This window comes from Microtus oregoni, unplaced genomic scaffold (genome assembly GCF_018167655.1).
Source record: "Microtus oregoni isolate MIOR12 unplaced genomic scaffold, Mior012 000001F_ref0000356, whole genome shotgun sequence".
Lineage (NCBI taxonomy): Eukaryota > Metazoa > Chordata > Mammalia > Rodentia > Cricetidae > Microtus > Microtus oregoni.
In genome coordinates, this window is record NW_024543060.1 from 92,866,785 (window position 1) to 92,886,898 (window position 20,114).

General features: G+C 49.3%; 1 protein-coding gene across 4 annotated transcripts in view; it reads left to right on the plus strand.

Moving 5' to 3' along the window:
- Window positions 1-20,114, plus strand: part of Rfx4 (regulatory factor X4) — a 153,168-nt gene that overhangs the window by 66,377 nt on the left and 66,677 nt on the right. For all 4 annotated transcript variants that reach the window (XM_041677571.1, XM_041677576.1, XM_041677594.1 and 1 more), the window contains exon 5: window positions 15,789-15,850. In XM_041677571.1, coding sequence (XP_041533505.1) covers window positions 15,789-15,850 — 62 coding nt within the window. The remainder of the gene's footprint in view (window positions 1-15,788; window positions 15,851-20,114) is intronic.

Here is a 20,114-nt window from a genome sequence, read left to right on the forward strand (position 1 = left end):
TAACCACCAAGACAGTTTCCCCTCCCTGCCCTAATTATTTTAATTAACCATTTTAATTAAACTCTTACTATTTAGCCCCGTTTGGTCTCAGATTTACTGTGTAAGCAAGGCTGGCCTTGAACTTACAGTGATCCTACCACCTCAGCTTCTGGCGCAGTACTCTGTAGGTGTGTGTATTTCGCGGTCATGTTCGGGTGTGTACATACGTGCATGTAATGTGTGTGGAGACCGTGTCTTTCTCTGCTCTCTACTTTATCCTGTGAGGCAGGCTGACTGTCTAGACTGGCTGCCCAGTGGGCTTCAGGGACCTTGCGCTGGGGCTACAGCTGCACTTAGCCATACTGGGGATTTGAACTCAGTCTCCCATGCTTGGGCCGCGGACAGTTCCCCTGTTTATTTCCACTGGACATCTCATACGGCCCTGCTTTCATGTGTCTGTTTGGCTTTGTATCAGTTGTGCTTTTTTAAAAAACTGAATTTTAGTGCTCGCCCGCAATTTCCAGTGTGCGTTTACGGCTAATCAAGCCACCTTCATGACACGGCACAGGCGAGCACCCTGCACTCACCCTCCTTCCTCCCCTCCCGCTCTTGTACCATCACCCTGACGTGTGCGCCTGCATAGGCACATGTATGATTTAGTGTATCGCTGGGCCAGCATTCTGAACAAAGTGTCATCTGGCGGGTGGATTAAAAACAAGTTTTACTTTTACCTGAAGTTACTGATAAGAAAGAGAGAGGAAGAGGAAATAGCAATTTTTATCTCTCTGAGGCTATCCCCATACTTGCATCTCAGTTATAACGTGGAACCCGGGCCGAGAGCTCTGGGGTGTGACTGTTCTCTGACGTACAGTGGGGTTACACGAACATACATCTACTAAAAGCTGAAAACGTCAACAGTTAGACACGTGCTTAGCACACGGAACCTGCTGCGCAACACGGCTTAGCTGCCCCACCTTAAACACGCTTAGGGCCTTGCTCACCCTACAGTCGGGCACAATCACCCCAACAGAGCATCCTTCCTAAGGAGCTGTGGGACATCTCATGCGTCAGCATCACACGCCATCGAGTTCTAGCTCTCTGCCTTCACGACCACACGGCCAGCTGTAGCTGCCCCTCCCCGCCAGTGTTCAGCGTCACAGAGGTCACCATCCCGGACTGTCTCTGACCTGGAAAAGATCAAAATGCGAATGCAAATCCTGGCTGCTCCCAAACGCACGTCACCTTTGCAGCGCCTCCAGGTTGGAACAGAGGAAGCTGAGTCATCAGGACAGGGCCCTGTCTGCCAATGCTCTGATGATAAGCCAGTTAAAAGTAGCCCAGGTGGTGCATATGACCACTGGAGACCATAAGGCTGACAAAATTTTTGGTCCACAATTTGTGGGGTTCTTGGGGAGAGGTAGAAACACGGCAAGGCATTAGATAGTTTTGACAGTGGAATCTGAGTGCATGAGTTCATTGAGCATTGCGAACTTCACTTCCATGAAGCCTTGCTGGTGGCCCTTGGCCGTAAGCACAACACTCAAAGAGAATACAGTCCATGACTATTACCAGTTGTCTCCACACACTGAGAGCTTAATCTATGAGGGAGATTAGAGATCTGTCGGTATGAGCCCATCCTTTTCTAGATGGGGAAGTTAAATCAGAGGGAGGGGGGGGCTTTCTCAAGTTGCTGCATTTGGTGGCAGGGTTGCCCCGCCCACGCCAGCTGAGATGGCAGGGTTGCCCCGCCCACACCAGCTGAGCTGGCAGGGTTGCCCCGCCCACACCAGCTGAGCTGGCCGGTGTGCTGATGTCAGGAAGATGGGAAGAAACCAGGAATGGGAAGTGGAACTCCAGAGGGCTGTGTTTGTGTGAATGTAGTCACTGGGAAAGGTGAGATATGAATGAACTATAGCGGTCACTCTGAGATTGGATGGTGGGGGTGGCTCCTCCCTGAATGTCTGGCTTCTTCCTTCTTGCTGGCCAGCCTTGCTCAGTGGTGGGAACAGCTACATGTGTCTGGGGATCTGTGCTTAGTGGTCACATATGTGTAACACAGATGGAAATAAGACCTCCCCCTTTGAGAGTTCCTCCATTCTGCCCACCTCCTTCCTGTCCTGACATGGGAAGAGGGGTCACTCACACGTCCATGGATGCAGGCCATGAAAGTGTCCTGAAGACATACCAAGGGGTCTTCATGAAGATATCTTGCCATCACTCAAAGGAAAAATTAGTTGTACGGACAGAGTGTCTTTCTATTTTAAATGCTAGCATATGCTTTCCTTAGCCTTTAGAATATGGTACCCACTGTCCATGTGACTTCATATCAACATATATATTTGGTTAATTCTTTTCTTAGTGTAGTACCCTGCAGATCTTCCCAGGTCATTTGGGTCTGAAGCTCGACCCCAGCATTAACCAGCCACAAGAACCCAGACAGCTTAGGAGCTCCAGGCCCAGTTTCCCAGTCTGTAAAGTGGACTCATGAAATCAGCTCTGGGGACTGTAAATACCACTTAGCTCAGAAGTACTCAGTGCCTGTTAGTTACAGTTATTTCATTTTATCATAGCAGCCTTCCATGGCTCTAATACTTCATGTTTCTTTAATATACCATCCCTAATGCATGAATGTTCCAGCCCTTCTCGGTGCTCTTCATGCTGAGCAATTTTGAAAACTATTGTTCTAAAAATGTCCCACGTCACACGGACTGCCTCCCCGCCCGCACTTTTCTTATTATCGTCTGTGCGATTATTCCGTATTTTGACTTAACCTGCACCTTACGTAAGTCACCCCGCTCTGACGAGTCTGCCAAAGCTGTCACCGTCTCACACACATGCTGCACGGCACCCAGCCACCCTAAGGACAGTCCCTGGTTCACGCATGGATATATGGACCCTCTGCAGCCCTCATCCACATTTCCTGCCTCATGGTTCACAGCTGCCTCCCCTCCCTTGGGCTCTTCCCAGACACCTCCATCCGTTCACGCATGGGCTGTGGAAGTATACTTCTGCCCTTCACAGTCCACACGAACTTCTTGTAGAAACTTCTCTTGGAGAATTTTCTGTGGAAGTAGAACTTCAACGCTCATGTGCAAATGGGTGACTTCCAGGAAATACGTGTGTGTAACACGTGTGTGTGAGTGTGTACGTATAGACTGGATCCTTATAACCCACGCAAAATTGCTCTTGCAGATACTTGAAGGAGGCACAGAGGTGGGATGTTTCGAAGTCTTTATTTGCACCCACCACTAGGCTTCAATTCTTCCTCCTCTGCAAGGAGGTTTATTGTCAAAACAGAGAGTGACTAGCTCACTTTACTTCTAGATTTAAATTGGTGGGACTCAGATCCTTAACCAACTTCTGTCTTGCTCTTGTTCAAAATTTCCACAGTGAATACTTATAGAACACGGTGTTATGGCCTTAAGTGTCAATTTCTGTTTGACCAGCCTTTCTTTTCCCACACTCAAATGGCCCCGGGACTGGGACCCACCACTTGCCTTCAGATCGGCTTTCGGCATCTCTTACTCACTGCGTACCCAGTATCCTGTCTCCTCTCGGGCGTGGGAGGGTTCAGACTTGCTCTGTCACCCTGGGATTTCTTTTAGATCGTTTGCTGGGTTGAATCTGTAGAAATAGTAAGAAGCCCGGTGGCTAAGTTTGGGAACCAAAGCAATGGAGGCCGTATGATGAGGGCCCGGAGTGAAGCCTGTCTGCAGAGGACAGGGACCGTGTGGCTTCACTGCATGGCTCTGGAGGTATCTCTTGAGGCACCGCATGAGAGGACATATCTGCGGGTTTTCATGCACTGCTGATGAACACGATTGATGAACACCTGCTGGCTTCCTGGTGCCAAGTGTTAGCGAGGTTAAAGATCAGGGGAGGTCAGTGGGATCCTGTTCATGTCTCTTCCTCTGGCAAGGGGCTGCGAACACAAGAGGTTAGATCACTGGCTAGATCCCGGGTCTCAATTTGGAAATGCTTTAGGGTCACTTTTAACACCAAGAGGAACGTGCCTTAGACAGTGTGTGGCGTTCAGTGATGCTCGTGGGTGTCTGCCCTCCTTTCCCCATCTCACCACAGGGCCACTGTGTGGCCACGCCGTTTCAGGAACGCACACCTACAACCTGTGTTCTGTAAATATTTCACCCACAAAATTATGCATGGGTGCCGTGCGTGCTGGGCCTGCCCAAGGCTGGACCATGCATACGGGCCACTCAGTGCCACCTGAAATCATTCCAGCAGCTCTAAAGAGCGCCGCTCCGAACGGCCCCACTTCCCACCCCCACTCCGTTCCCCCAACCCCCAGCTCTGCCTGCCCTGGCTGAAAGAGAGAAGGGTGGACTTCACGAGTGACTGAGGGAATTTGGAAGGCTGGGATGCTGCGGAATGTTAGATCAGTAGCTAGAACAGCATGTGGCGTTCTTTAGGCAGGCTTCATTGAATCCACACAAATGAAGAAAGAGGGGCTGCCTGCCCGTCTGCTCATTTATCAAACAGTGAAGCTCAACCTTCACAATGCCACAAAAGTGTTTTACTGTTTGCTGAGTCTTGCTCCAGAAATTAAAAGCTGAACAGCCCTCGTGGGGCTGGACCGATCCTGCGGTTTTTTGGATACTCCCAACGAAATTATGCCGGTCTTTCAGATTCAGGGACCAGTTGATGATTTGGTGAAAGAAGAGGAGACTCATTTGTAATTTGCAGCCCATAAGAAACACTTAAAGAAAAAAAGAAAGAAGAAGCCAAGCCTTCCCACAGAATTTTGTTGCGGCTGTGAGGAGGAGGTGCCACCTGCAAGAGCCTTTCTTTGCTCAGAGTGGGAAAAGTCCCAACTCCGCTGGGGCAGGCAAGATGTGGTGCATTGCAGCCTCTGCCCATCCCCCACACCCAACTCTGAACAGACTTATTTCCTGGAAAAGGCTGCTTTGCTGCTGTTGTTTCTTTCCTTACTTGCTTAAGCTCGAGGAGGTGAAGATTAAGCTACTAAATGCCAAATACTCTCATCCCACAAATGCCGCACATAAGCTTGACCACTGGATTTAGTGTGATCCCCTGATAGCCCAGAAAAGGGTGGACACAAGGAGGGCTGATTCTGTCGGCAACGGACTGTGCCAGGGGGAAGAGGGTCTCAGTGATAGCGGAAAGGGATGCAGGGTCGGCATTAGGAAATGTAAACCTTTCGTTTCATCTGTTCACTTGTCTCCTTCCCTCCAGTCCCTGTCCTGGAAGCTTGTCTGTGTGGGCTCTCTCTTGTCCCGCATCCTTGCTCTAGTCTGGGACCTGGAAGCTTGTCTGTGTGGGCTCTCTCTTGTCCCACATCCTTGCTCTAGTCTGGGACCTGGAAGCTTGTCTGTGTGGGCTCTCTCTTGTCCCGCATCCTTCCTTCACTTCTGAGTGATGGAGCCCAAGGAGACAAGCCCAGGCACCCGTCGCTGCTCTGCCTTCGCTTAGCTCAGGCCCCGTTCCCGGGATAAACGGCATTTCTTCTACAGACGAGACCTGATGCTCGTGTGGCAGAAGGAGCAAAATACTTTTTCCAGTCTTTCTTTCTTTTTTTTTTTTTTTTGAGACAGGGTTTCTCAGTGTAGCCATAGCTGTCCTGGAACTCACTCTGTAGACCAGGCTGGCCCGAAACTCAAAGAAATCTGCCTGCCTCTGCCTCCCGAGTGCTGTGATTAAAGGTGTGCACCACCACCCTGCCCAGTCTCTCATTTTAAAACACTGTAAAAATATGTACATGCCCTGCTTCCCTTCAAAGATCGCATCTGGGGTATTGGGAAAGAGGAGCAGTGGGAGCAAGCACCTGGTGTGAAGCACAGGACCTGAGTTCAGATCCCCGGCACTCTGATAAAGCACCTGGCATGGCTGGACACGGGTCTGTAACCCCAGGGCAGGGGATGTGGGTGACACAATGGCAGGAGGATAGCTTGCTGGCCACCAGCCCAGCTCTACATTCAGAGAGACCCTTCCTCATAGAAACAGGGTGCTCGAATTCTCCTTTTGTCTTTATACACACTACATACATACGTACACATCTATATGTACCACACATGTCCTCGCACATGCATATACCGCACACACGTGCACACACACATCACACACTCATATATCCATGTATACCACACACATACACACACACATATCCACAATCACCATACACATATCACACACTTATATATCCATGTATACCACACACATACACACACATATCCACAATCACTACACACACACATCACACATATATATATCCATGTATACCACACACATACACACATACACACATCACACACTTATATATCCATGTATCCACACACAGACACACACACATATCCACAATCACCACACACACACATCACACATATATATCCATGTATACCACACACATACACACACACATATCCACAATCACTACACACACACACATCACATACTTATATATCCATGTATACCACACACATACACACATACACACATCACACACTTATATATCCATGTATCCACACACATACACACTTACATATCCACAATCACTACGCATACACACACACACTCACACTTATATATCCATGTATCCACACACAGACACACACACATATCCACAATCACTACACACACACACACACACACAATGTTTTGAGTGTATATTATGCACATTGGCTGACTTTGCAACTTTGCTATTGAGAAACTATTATGAGGCAAAATGAATAAAATACCAACAGTGAACATAGACACCATTATCCACAAAGATATCGTGGTTCCCCTCTTGACACACCCTAGGAACATCTTTGATGGCCGATGAAAGAAGAATTATCCTTTTACTCTTCCAGTTTCTGGGTCCCATCGTCACCTCTCTGGTCGGCTGCAGCAGCCTACTGGCTGGTTTTCTGGCTTCTGCCCTCACCCTGTAGCCAGTTCCCCACTCAGCAGCCAGACTCACCGAGAGCCGATCCCCCCCCTTCTTTGCTTCTGGCCCTCTGAAGTTTCCCACCTCACCCCATGAAAGCAGAATGCTTACAGGGGCCTGCAACGCCCCCCCCCCCCATGGTCTCTCCTCACTCGTGGCTTCATCTCCACCATCTCCTCTGTCTCTTCTGCCTCCCCTCCATCCATATCCCCCCAGTCTTCCTGAAGGGCTTCTGGACCCCCAGAGCCTGGAAGGAAGATCCTGGGGGTTCGTTTCTTCACTTCCTGTTGGTCACCACACCATATTGTCACTGTCCTCCCGTAACAAACAAAAGAGCAATCCCACATCCCCAGCCCCTCCCACTTCCACATTCCCCAGCCCCTCCCACTTCCACATCCCCAGCCCCTCCCACTTCCACATCCCCAGCCCCTCCCACTTCCACATTCCCCAGCCCCTCCCACTTCCACATCCCAGCCCCTCCCACTTCCACATTCCCTAGCCCCTCCCACTTCCACATCCCCAGCCCCTCCCACTTCCACATTCCCCAGCCCCTCCCACTTCCACATCCCAGCCCCTCCCACTTCCACATTCCCCAGCCCCTCCCACTTCCACATCCCCAGCCCCTCCCACTTCCACATTCCCCAGCCCCTCCTACTTCCACATCCCCAGCCCCTCCCACTTATACATCCCCCCCAGCCCCTCCCACTTCCACATCCCCAGCCCCTCACTCTGCACTTTTGTCTTTGGTTTTAAACAGCATGCTTTGTGTTTTATTTTCTCCATTTTGGCCTTTCATGTTGAGATGCACGCATCTGAACAGAGACAGTTTCTGTTTTGCTCAGCGTCATACCCCACAGGGCGTCACACAATGTCCGGATTCTAGCCAGTGTTCCAGGAAAGCTGTTGAGTCTAAGATAACGTCCTACTACTCAACCTGATAGTTATTAACACCACACACTGCCAAGCATCAGGAGGAGCCGTAGAAAATGAGGCTGAAGATTCATCCCCCTAGAGTCTTAGAGCCCCAGGTGGGGACTGATAGAGCTGAGCTGGTCATTTGCTTACGAAGATCCTACAGAATGTCAGTGCCGGGGATGTAACTCAAAAGCAGATCGCTTGCCTCGCTTGTAGGAACCCTGGGTTTTGTCCCAGCACTGGATAAATGAGGTCAGGATTTGGGAAAGACACTAGTCAGCAGCTGCAAATTTTTACTTAGAGAGAATAAATTCAAGATGTCTTTTATACATCACGGCAATAAAGGTAAATAACGCATTCTGTTCCTGAAAATTGCCATGAGAGTGTTAGGTGTCCTTGCTGCACACCCAAGAAGAGACAAGTGTGGGAGGCAATGCTTCTCCTGATCAGCCTAATTTATCCATTTCATGATGCACACTTCAGAATGTCCTTGTCTCCGTGTTCTGTTGCTGTGAAGAGGTACCACAACCACTGCAACAAAAGAAAGCATTTCACTGGGAGCAGCTGGCTTACAGTCTCAGAGGTTTAGTCCATTATCATCTGCAGGGAGCGTGGTTGCAGGCATGGCAGGCATGGTGCTGGAGAAGTAGTTGAGAGCTATATCCTGATCCATAGGCAGAGGAAAAGAGAGAGAGGAAAGGAGAAAGACTGGGCCAGCCTGAGCCTTTGAAACCTCAAAGCCTGCTCTTGGTGACACACTTCCTCCAACAAGCCACACCTCCTTATCCTTCTAATCCTTTTGAATAGTGCCACTTCCTGGTGAGGAAGCATTCAAATATTCGCGCCTATGGGGGTCATTCTCATTCAAACCTCCACCACCACCACCATATTGCACATCATGAACACAATACATTTTAATTGGCCAGTTTAAAAGCAATCATTTCATTGTAGCCACCAATCAAGTGTCTCCGGGGAGTATTTCTGAGGAGAAATAAGGTCAAAGCTGAGATCTGAAGAGTACATGAGTATCAGGCAGACAAAAGGCATGGAGGAAGGTGCTGGTCCAGGAGAACAGCCATGGCAAAGTCCAGTGGGAGAGAGCAGTGACTGAAACTTGGCACCAGTTTCCGATGGCCAGAGCACAGGCTCAGGAGAGGTGACGGGAATGAAGGCAGGCCCCATCCGGTGGAACATAGTAGGGCTGGACATTGTCCAGAGGCGCCATGGAAAAGTCAAGGTGAAGCATGGCTGGACACAGGACAGTGAGAAGCAGAGAATGGAACTCGAGCTTCTGCTGAGACAGGTGGTCCTGGGGGAATGTCAGAGGGCCGCTGTGTGTGTGTGTGTGTGTCCGTGTGTGTGTGTGTGTGTGTCCAGAATGACTTCTGCTAATTCTGTTAGTGACTTCTGTATTTTTATCAAACAGAAGCATTTAATCATCAGATTTCCGCTTTTCTGGATAGGAATGGATTTTGAGTTGTTAGGCCATCCGCTGGCATCATCGTCCCCTTGACTTTTCCCCATTTTCTGTAACCTCTTAGGGCAGGGAAAGATGGATATTGTTCACGGCAGAGCCATGAGAGCTTTTCCGAGAGGGTCAGAGTGAGGCAATCAGAGGAGAAATCGTGACTGAAGAGGGGATGAGATCAAGAAATCATTGGTCCCTCAAACACAGGTAGTGGGAACAAGCGGAAGCAAGAGAAAGGCCAAAGCCGGCGTTAAAGGAAAGCATAAGAGCCTGGGGATGCTCTCGCTCATGAAGGAGTGTGGTTGAGCTGGGGCGTTGAGTCCAGAGTGCGCATGTCTCAGAGAGTGTGCACGTCTCAGGTCTGTGTCTGGTGAGCGGATGTGATTGGTGGGATGGTTGATCAGGAGTGCGCATGTCTCAGGTCTCGTGCGCTGATGTCACTGGTAGGATGCCCAGTTCCCGAGTCAGGGGGAGTAGCTCAGCGCTGGCATTGTGCCGAATGCAGAGGTGCTGTTTGTGAAGTGACTAATGGCACCCAGTCCAAGCTTGGGACCGAGTGGGCACAACACCAAGCCCCGCTGTTTAGTCCCAGCGTACCAATCACTTCGGTAGGAGAGCAGGTGGGGATACCCAGTGCCTCACAAGAAAGTGCATCCGTTACTTTTTCATCGCAACTAGACAACCTGAAGAAGGGAAGGTGTTGCGTTTGAACACTTGGCCTGCCTTACGTTTAGCTCCGTTGGGAGAGGGCTGTGGAACCTTAGTGAAGGAAGTGGGTCACTAAGGAAGGGAACCTCTTGAGATTTTATTGACTGACCCCACTTCCTGTTCACTCTCTTCCTGACCACTGGAGCCATAATCAGCTGCTTCCTGCTTTCATCATACCTTTCTTGCCACGATGCCCTATATCCCCTCAAACTATAAACCAAATAAACCCTACCCTGCTCACATTGTTTTGTGTCCTGTATTTTAGTCACAGAAAGGGGAAAAGGAACTATAAGATAAAATGTGTGGCTCAGAAAGATCACGAGAGCCAGAATGGCAGGAAGTCTTCTGAGAGACTGACGTCTCTCCTAAAACGACTGCAAAAACACCACCTGGGCGATGACCGTCAGAATGGGGGAGATCGTGGGGCCCCACCCTCCAAAGAACTGCAGGCACTAGTGACTGCAGAGAGAGGGAACATTAGCCTTTCCTGAGCATAAGCCCCCGATTTGGTTATCTAATACAAAGTGGTCAACCCTAAAACCATATACATACAAAAAACCCAAACTGAATTCAACAGGTTATATGTGTATATTTGTGCATATGTTTATATCTCTGTCTGCTTGTCTGTCTGTCTGTAATGACAAAGAAAAGGAAGATATCAATTTGAGACTTGGGGGAGAGGCATGAGGGTAGAAGGAATGGACACGGAGAACAAGAAGGTCCCTAGCATTTCCAATGACAAAATGCAATGACCACATTTGCCTTTTAGATGGCCCCTGTTAAGGAGGCTGGACTGGAGGCAGGGCCTCCTGAGATAACATGGCTAGAGCAGACTTGGAAGGGGCATAGAGACGCAGGGATGGAGTTGGGGGACAGTGAGGACACCCTGCTTTCTTAGGGAAATTAGCAGGCGGTGACACTGGTCACAAAGATGGTAAAGGCACCACCCCAACATACAGCTTATGCCAAACTGCTGGCAAAGGAGAGGATCATAGGTCAGATTGGTCAGTGAATTCCCAGACAGAGAATGACAAGGACCTGGACTGTAACTCGTATTGACTCACGGAGGTAGAACAGATGACTCTGGGAAGCCTGATCCTATGTCCCAGTGGCCTGTGGCTTGTCTGTAGTTGAGCCTGTGGCTCTGTTTTTCCAGCCAAAGGTTTGCCTATTTGCTCTACGGAGGTTGTGTGGGATACCATGGACATAAACAGAACAGGGCTTCAGAACCCAGCCAGCCTCTTAAATCAAGTGATAATGAGACTTAGCAACCAAACAAAACAGCGCTGGTTTCTTTTATTATCGGAGATGATTTGCAGGGAACAGAGAATGGTTTACGTTGTTAAAGAGAAAGAAAACGCCACGCTCTAACATTCTGGTTGATTTGGGATGCATCTTGTGAGGTTATCCTCAATGTTGTCAATCAGGATGACTTCTAATGCACAGTTTGTTGAGGACAGCAGGGATCCCAGTTTTTGTCCTACCCACAACCCAACCACCCTAGAGAATTCCCAGTTTAGTTCTCCACATAATCTGCTCATTCGCGCAGCTTTACAAGCAAAAATTATAGCTAGAGTTTAACGTGTGCGTCTACCTGGTATCCAATCCAAGCTGTTTTGACATCATGATATATCAAAAGGCTTTGGGACCGTTTTTTTACGGCGATGTGAGTACTATTGAATGTATACACAGCATGTACTTAACCAGTCCCCTGCCCTGGGGTATTCATGGTGTTTCTATTTTTTCTCTTATTAGAAGGCCCACAGCTTCTGTGTTCTCACTTTAGGAAACTTTCTTAGATTTTGTAGATCAGAAAGTTTGAGTATCCGTGGCCCTGACATATACTGTAAAACCGTTGCGGAGGAACCGCTGTACTAATCGGGTCGCTGGGAATTGGAGGATTCTAGTTGTACTATAGATTTCAATTTTTTATTACGTTTGTTTACTGTGTATGCACATGAGCGTATATATACTCGTATACGCATGTATACACACATATACATGCCATAGCACACATGTGGAGGCCAGAACGCAGCTTGCTCCTTCCACTGTGGGTCCTGGGGATGGAACCTGAGTGTCACCAGGCTGAGGCAAGTATGTTTATCCATCTTGCTGGCCTTTTACTACAGTTTTGACAGCACCAAGTGTTACCTTTTTCATATAGAGCACTTCACTGCTGAACCCATCTGCACAGGAGAAATTTCCCAGGGCTAAACACAAGAGAGGCCCTGCTTATTCTAAGAAACTGGTGTGTCCTGATGGATTGCTGGTACTCCTCTGTCACTATTGTTATCTTGTTTGCGTGAGTGGTTAGGAAATGTGAACCGAAATCATGACTCTCTTTCAGCCAGCATGAACTCTTGACTCAGCATTTATGCCCCTCTTGTCCTGGGCTATCGCTGGTGTTCATCCTTAACCCTTGGCAGTATCTGCTCTGGACCTTCCTCTGCGGCTGATCAGGCGAGGAGCCTCTGGAGGGGCTGGCCACAGGCTGACACCAGTGTGAGGGAACAAGGCCGTTAGACCTTGGTGTAGACTTAGCCTGCACCACAGGGCAGGGAGTTCACTGACCCAAACTCCGATACTGCATTTTACACAGGACATGGCAATCCCAGGGGACACATGACTATGAAAGTGGAACCATATGTAGTTCAGAGACCAATTGGATCATTTTTAGTATCACTGTTTCTCATGTGTGTTTACATGCATGTGTGTGGAAGACAGAGATCCTTGTCGAGTCTCTTACCCATCATTCTCCACTTTATCTTTAGAGATAGGGTTTTTCTCTTGGATCTAGGGGTCTCCAGTTAGGCTGCCAAGCCCCCCAAATCCTTTACCTCCATATCCCTAACACCGGGATAATAGGCACTTGCGTGCCACCGTGCACAGCATTTTACATGGGTGTTGTGGATCTGAACTCAGCTTGAGCATCTCAAGCACTTGGCCCAGTGAGCCACACCCAGGAACCCACAAAATCACGTTTATAAAGTCTCATTTTCCTCCCCATGTGGTTTCATGATATTCTTGCACTAGATTTTCTGAGGACCATGTGAGCTATCTCTTCTCTCCCCCACCTCGAGATGAGGCAAGGCTGCCTGTCTGTCTGTTCTCCCCACTGAAGGCTCCCTAGTGTGCCAAAGCGGGCAATCTTCACGCTTCCCCTCTAAGATCTCATTTCTCACTATCTGTCTGCTTCCTTCTGCCCCACCCAAAGGGTGCTTGTGAAGTCAACCCCAGCACCACTCGTCACTCCAGTTAAGGGCAGACGACATGACTCCCAGAGTCCTCAGACATCACAGAAGGAAAACCCTAACAGCGAGCAGGCACCGGTGCCTGTTTATCACACAGATGGGTTAAGTCAGTGAAAGCACTGGCATGGAGGAGAAAAGGAAGCCAATGTGATGAAAAGAGTCTTATCTCTAGGGAAAGTCCTGGAGGTTGCACCCCGCCAGCGGGGAAGCAGGCTCAGTATGTCATCAGGCAGGACAGTGTGTTGCACCCCATCGGCTGGGGAAGCAGGCTCAGCATCTCTCTGACCATGGACATCTGCTCAGGACTTAGCCAGAAGGAAGAGTGCCTGGGGTTCCGAGTGAGTGTAAGAAGGAAAGCCTCCGAGGAAGGCGTGGAACCACCAGGAGGTTCTGAAGCACACTACGTGCTTGCTAAGCTCTGGACTCTACATACAGGGAGTAAAGCACCACAGCCCAGGGATATCCCCTCAGGATCTGAGCCCCACCATCAAAGCGCTGTCCACCTGCTCGCCACACACACCAGAGTTCTCTCTAGGGTGCCCAAAGACCCCTACAAGTTAGTGCACCAGGGTCTGTAGCCTTGCCTTCAGTCACACCACCGCCACCACCCTTTTCCTGATGTGTAACTGGTTCTCGTGTTGTCTTAGACACACACACACCAGCCCTCCCCCCTTTTCCTGATGGATCACTGGCTCTTGTGTTGTCTTACACACACACACACACACACACACACACACACACACCAGCCCTCCCCCCTTTTCCTGATGGATCACTGGCTCTTGTGTTGTCTTACACACACACACACACACACACACACACCAGCCCCCCCTTTTCCTGATTGGTAACTGGTTATTGTGTTGTCTTACACACACACACACACACACACACACACCAGCCCCCCCTTTTCCTGATGGATCACTGGCTCTTGTGTTGTCTTACACACACACACACACACACACACACCAGCCCTCCCCCCTTTTCCTGATGGGTAACTGGTTATTGTGTTGTCTTACACACACACACACACACACACACACACACACACACCAGGCCTCCCCCCTTTTCCTGATGGGTAACTGGTTATTGTGTTGTCTTACACACACACACACACACACACACACACACACACCAGCCCTCCCCCTTTTTCCTGATGGGTAACTGGCTCTCGCGTTGTCTTACACACGCACACACACACACACACACACCCCAGCCCTCCCCCTTTTTCCTGATGGGTAACTGGTTATTGTGTTGTCTTACACACACACACACACACACACACACCAGCCCTCCCCCTTTTTCCTGATGGATAACTGGTTATTGTGTTGTCTTACACACACACACACACACACACACACCAGCCCCCCCTTTTTCCTGATGGGTAACTGGCTCTCGCGTTGTCTTACACACACACACACACACACACACACACACACACACACCAGCCCTCCCCCTTTTTCCTGATGGGTAACTGGCTCTCGCGTTGTCTTACACACACACACACACACACCAGCCCCCCCCTTTTCCTGATGGGTAACTGGTTATTGTGTTGTCTTACACATACACACACACACACACCAGCCCTCCCCCCTTTTCCTGATGGGTAACTGGTTATTGTGTTGTCTTACACACACACACACACACACACACACCAGCCCTCCCCCCTTTTCCTGATGGGTAACTGGTTATTGTGTTGTCTTACACACACACACACACACACACACACCAGCCCTCCCCCCCTTTTCCTGATGGGTAACTGGCTCTCGCGTTGTCTTACACACACACACACACACACACACACACACACACACACCAGCCCTCCCCCTTTTTCCTGATGGGTAACTGGCTCTCGCGTTGTCTTACACACACACACACACACACACACACACACACACCAGCCCTCCCCCTTTTCCTGATGGGTAACTGGCTCTCGCGTTGTCTTACACACACACACACACACACACACACCCCAGCCCTCCCCCTTTTTCCTGATGGGTAACTGGTTATTGTGTTGTCTTACACACACACACACACACACCAGCCCCCCCTTTTCCTGATGGATCACTGGCTCTTGTGTTGTCTTACACACACACACACCAGCCCTCCCCCCTTTTCCTGATGGGTAACTGGTTATTGTGTTGTCTTACACACACACACACACACACACACCCCAGCCCTCCCCCTTTTTCCTGATGGGTAACTGGCTCTCGCGTTGTCTTACACACACACACACACACACACACACACACACACACACACCAGCCCTCCCCCCTTTTCCTGATGGATCACTGGCTCTTGTGTTGTCTTACACACACACATACACACACACACACACACACACACACCAGCCCCCCCTTTTCCTGATGGGTAACTGGTTATTGTGTTGTCTTACACACACACACACACACACACACACACCCCAGCCCTCCCCCTTTTCCTGATGGGTAACTGGCTCTCGCGTTGTCTTACACACACACACACACACACACACACACACACACACACACACACACACACCAGCCCTCCCCCTTTTTCCTGATGGGTAACTGGCTCTCGCGTTGTCTTACAGATCATAAGGCAGCAGTTCCCTCAGCTAACCACCAGAAGACTCGGGACCCGAGGACAGTCAAAGTAAGCACCAAACAACCCCCTGGGCCTTGAGCGAAGACCCCAGACCTCTCCTCTGGAGTTTGAATCTCGGCCTTGGCGGGAGATCTGAGCCTAAGTGGGGACATGGAGGAGAGGCTGGCCTTCCAAAAGCCTGGGACTTTTGGCCCAGTTGTTTGTTACCGTCTGACCCTTGCCAGCCTGTCCCCAAGTGTTCTCTGTAAAGCAATCTCCTCTGCATATTTTCAAGAAGTCCTGTGACTTCTTAGACCGTCCCCAGGTTGTATGGACTGTCAGTTGAGAGACCTCTGCTCTGATTGTACAGAGTGGGCCACAGACACAAACCGTCTCCACCAAGAACATGGGGAGAGGCCGGAGGCTCCTCCTGCCTTCGCCTTTTCAACCAGCCTGCGAGCATTTGCTTCACTTCCCTTGTCTGAGACAGTTTACTCTGAAAACTCCAGCTCACCGTGGTCCTCTTGCCTGAGTCCCTCACATCGTGAGATGACAGGTCTCATCATGCGTGGCTTGCCAGGAACATTCTGATACGTAAGGCTGACATGGAGACCTCAGGCCATAGTAGAGAAAGAGAAGGGGGCAGGGTATGGAGAGGCCTTCAGGAGGAACTGTCGCTTAGGACCAGAGGAAGTGATGGCCATGAGGACACCTGTCTCCCAGGTGTGTACCAGAAAGGGGGACCCAACCTGTCCTGCTCCATCAAAGATACCCAGGATTCACCTCTAAAGATATTTTGGAAACTTTCAGCATCCGGAAGTGCTCCTTGGGAGAGGAAGGTGGCCACACAAGTTTGGCCAGCCCCAGTTCAACAACTTCTTGTGCTCCAAGACTTCTAAGAACCTTCCTTATGCTAAGGTGCACAGCAGCTCCACTAGAGGGTGCCTTCTTCTCAGGTAGCCGTCTAGACCTTTGACCACCCCAGCAAGGCAGCACAAGGAGCTATCAAACATCAAAACCTTAAATCACAATATAAGACTAAAAGTCTTGTCTTGGGGGGGGGGGGTGTTCAAAGGCACACCCCACATGGTTACCCTGAGAAACTCACAATGGCCTCTGAGCTGTACACCCTAGGTTTTTATTTTCATTTGATTTGGTTTTTATGATGAGATAAGGTTTTCGATAGCCCAGGCTGGCTTCAGACTGGATATACAGCAGAAGAAGGCCTTGAACTCCTGATCCTCCTACCACGGTGATCACAGGCCTGTGCCACCACCAGTGGCTTTGGGCAGGACATTCTTATCCTCCAATGAAGAGTTGGCTTTGGGAGTGGGAGGGGAAGAAACAGATTATCAAACTTAGGAAAACCCTTTTTTTGGTGAAGCCTGAAAGTGAGAATAGGTGAGCATGTGTGTGTGTGGTGTGTCTGTCTGCGTTTATGTGTGCATCTGTGCGTAAGCCTGATTGTGTTTATGTGCGTGTCTCTGCGTATATGTCTGTCTGTCTGTCTATGCGCATGTGTTTCTCTGTCTTTCTCTCTCTGTCTCTCTCTCTCTGTCTCTCTCTCTCTCTGTGTGTGTGTGTGTGTGTGTGTATCAGAAGCTCTTAGGAGAAATCCCAAAGGAATGCCCAGAAAATTTTTTAATAACTAAAGGAAATCTTAAGATAATTTCTCAATGATTTATTTCCCAGGGTGACTACATTGAAGAACAAACTTCCTAACTTCATTTATAAAGAAACATTCTGGCAAAAATAAGGTTGCAACTTCAGTAAGGACAGAGTGCAAAACTCAGATTCTTTGTTAATTGTTCATTGGTGAACTCTAAGTCAGTACTTCAGAATCTTGGTTGAGCCAGATTTGAACCCTACATGGTGGTTCTGCCCGTCATCCTAGGGCCTTGGAGTCTGAGGCAGGAGGCACAAGTTTAAGACCACATGAATTTAAAGGCCAAGCCGCCCGAGGCACACAGCAGGACATTTTCAAGGTGGGGGTGGGAGGGTTGATGAAAATGGATGGAAACTTTTGTCTGTGGTTTGGAAACCACTGGCTCCAGTGCACACTTGGATTTCTAAGAAGGAGCAGGAGAGTTGATAGGGAAACCAGAAAGGGCAGGAACAGAACATATGTGTTTCCCGCCCTGCATGCACTTGGAGAATGGTCCTACTGAGAGAGCATGTTTTTCTCTTTGCCCTTCTCTTTTCCTTTAACCTACGCGTTAGCAGACTGGGCAGCCCCCGTGTTTGAAGCTTTGCATGCTCAGAGCCCTGTTCTACTACTTCCTTAAGGATCCTTCCATGTTGTTCACCTTCTCAGCCAATCTAAAGGCAGCAAGGTGCTTCAGGCTGCAAAGGAGTCTCCTGCTGCAGCGTGGCCTCCCCAAATCCCTCAGCAAACCCGCTTTGATAGACCAAACATAGGCATGGCTACTGAGGACTGATAATACTCCCTTCAGACCAGAACTAGCAAAACCAAGAGGGGACGAGACCAGAACAGTAACTGTACTGTAATTTATGATCTCAGCAACATGTGTGGTTAATCAAGAAGTTAGCTGTTCTTATAATGTTGTAAATATCCCATAATTCCATATTAAGATATGACTACCTTGGCTTCAAGCAGTTCTAAGGAACATTTTAAAGCTAAGGCAGTATGCTACAACTGTCTCCTCTCCAGAAGGTACCTCTGGAGTCACTGGAGCCAGCCCCTCCCCCGCAGGGGGCCCACAGAGGGAAAGGCAGTTATGTGACAGTTGGGGAGTAGAAGACCCAGACGGTCGATATTAGCTCAACACAAAGAACTTTGTGGTAACTCCATCGGCTGAAAATGAGCTGGGCTGCCTTCGGAGGGCCTGAGTACTTCATCCCAGGAGGCATGCAGATGGAGGCGAGCTGCCCTCTGGGCAGAAATTTCACAGAATGGTACCAGCAGGAAGGGGGCTGTGAGAGGGAAGGTTACAGTGCCCCCATTTCTCCCTCCCAATGAAACCTCCCAGGACTCAAAATGCTTCCCTGGACCCATCGCCATGTGTCTGTGCAGAGAGAAGAGTAGCTGATGCATTGACCAGTGTCTCTGAAAACGAGGCCCCCGGTTACCCTAGCCTTACCACTGCACTGCGAGACTCCACCCTAGACCACTAACTCGGAATCTTGGGGGTCAGGATGCTGCCGTGTGCTCTGTGGGTGATTCTTAGTGTTAATAAAGCGTGGGAATCACTGACTCAGAGGTGCAAAGCCCGTTAGAGGCTCACAGCCTGCCTCTGCTGCCCGCTCACCTGGGTGGTAAATTCTCTAGACCTTGGCTTCCTTGTTTGTAAACTGTAAAGTGTGAGTTCTTCCTAGCCTCGTGGGGAGTTTGTGAAATGACGTATGTCAAGCCCTTCTTGCCGTGGCCCTCAAGCTGGTGGGCAGCTGGTTCATGGGCCCCATTCTCAAATGTTCTGAATCAGTAGGTTCTGGGAAGGGGTCTAGGAACCTGCGTGTCTGTTAAGCTCCAGAAGTAATTCTGAGGCACACCCTGTTCGCCGTTAGTGGCGCACAGCGGCTGTGTAGGCAAACAGACTGGCCCACAGCCTGTCATTGCCTGAAATTGCCCTACGCCCTTGAGCAAATCGCTTACCGTTTCTTTTTTTCATTTTTTTTCTCATCTTTAGGATGATCGCAGCAATCCTCATTTCAGAAGAGGGTTATTTTCAAATTAATGCGAATAAAGTACTTTGCGAAGTGTTCCGAACCTAAGTGCTCAGTACGGAAAGATAAATCAAAACCCTAAAACCCCGCCACCTCCATCAACAGCAAAGGCAGCCTCCTTCTGTCCCTCCTTAGTCGTAACTGAAAATGTGTCTGTGATTATGCCTTTTGTGAGTTAAGGAGAGGTTCTGGTCTTTGGCACTCAGGGTCACGCCAGACACTGAATGTATCTTCTTAAAACTGCAGCTTTTGCTGGGTGTGGAGGCAAACGCCTTTAATCCTAGTACTCAGAGGCAGAATCTCTGTGGCTGTCTGAGAGTTTGAGGCCAGCCTAGCCTAAATAGCAAGTTCCAGGCCAGTCAGGGTTTCACAGTGAAACCTAGACTCAAATCAATAATAATAAAATAAGAATGAACAAATCGTAGGTCCCTGAGACTAGCCTTCACTGAAGAAGATAATCATGGCCAGGCACATTTTTCTTGGGGATACATGAGCACATTCTGCTCTGGATCCCCACAGAGAGGGGACACTGAGATGTTAGGTACCCTTGGGAAGGTATTTGGTAGACATTAGAGATCAGGTATTAATGGAAAATTTCTCTTCCCTTTTCTGCTTTGCAAAGTATTTGACTTAACATTTTCTGTAGGAG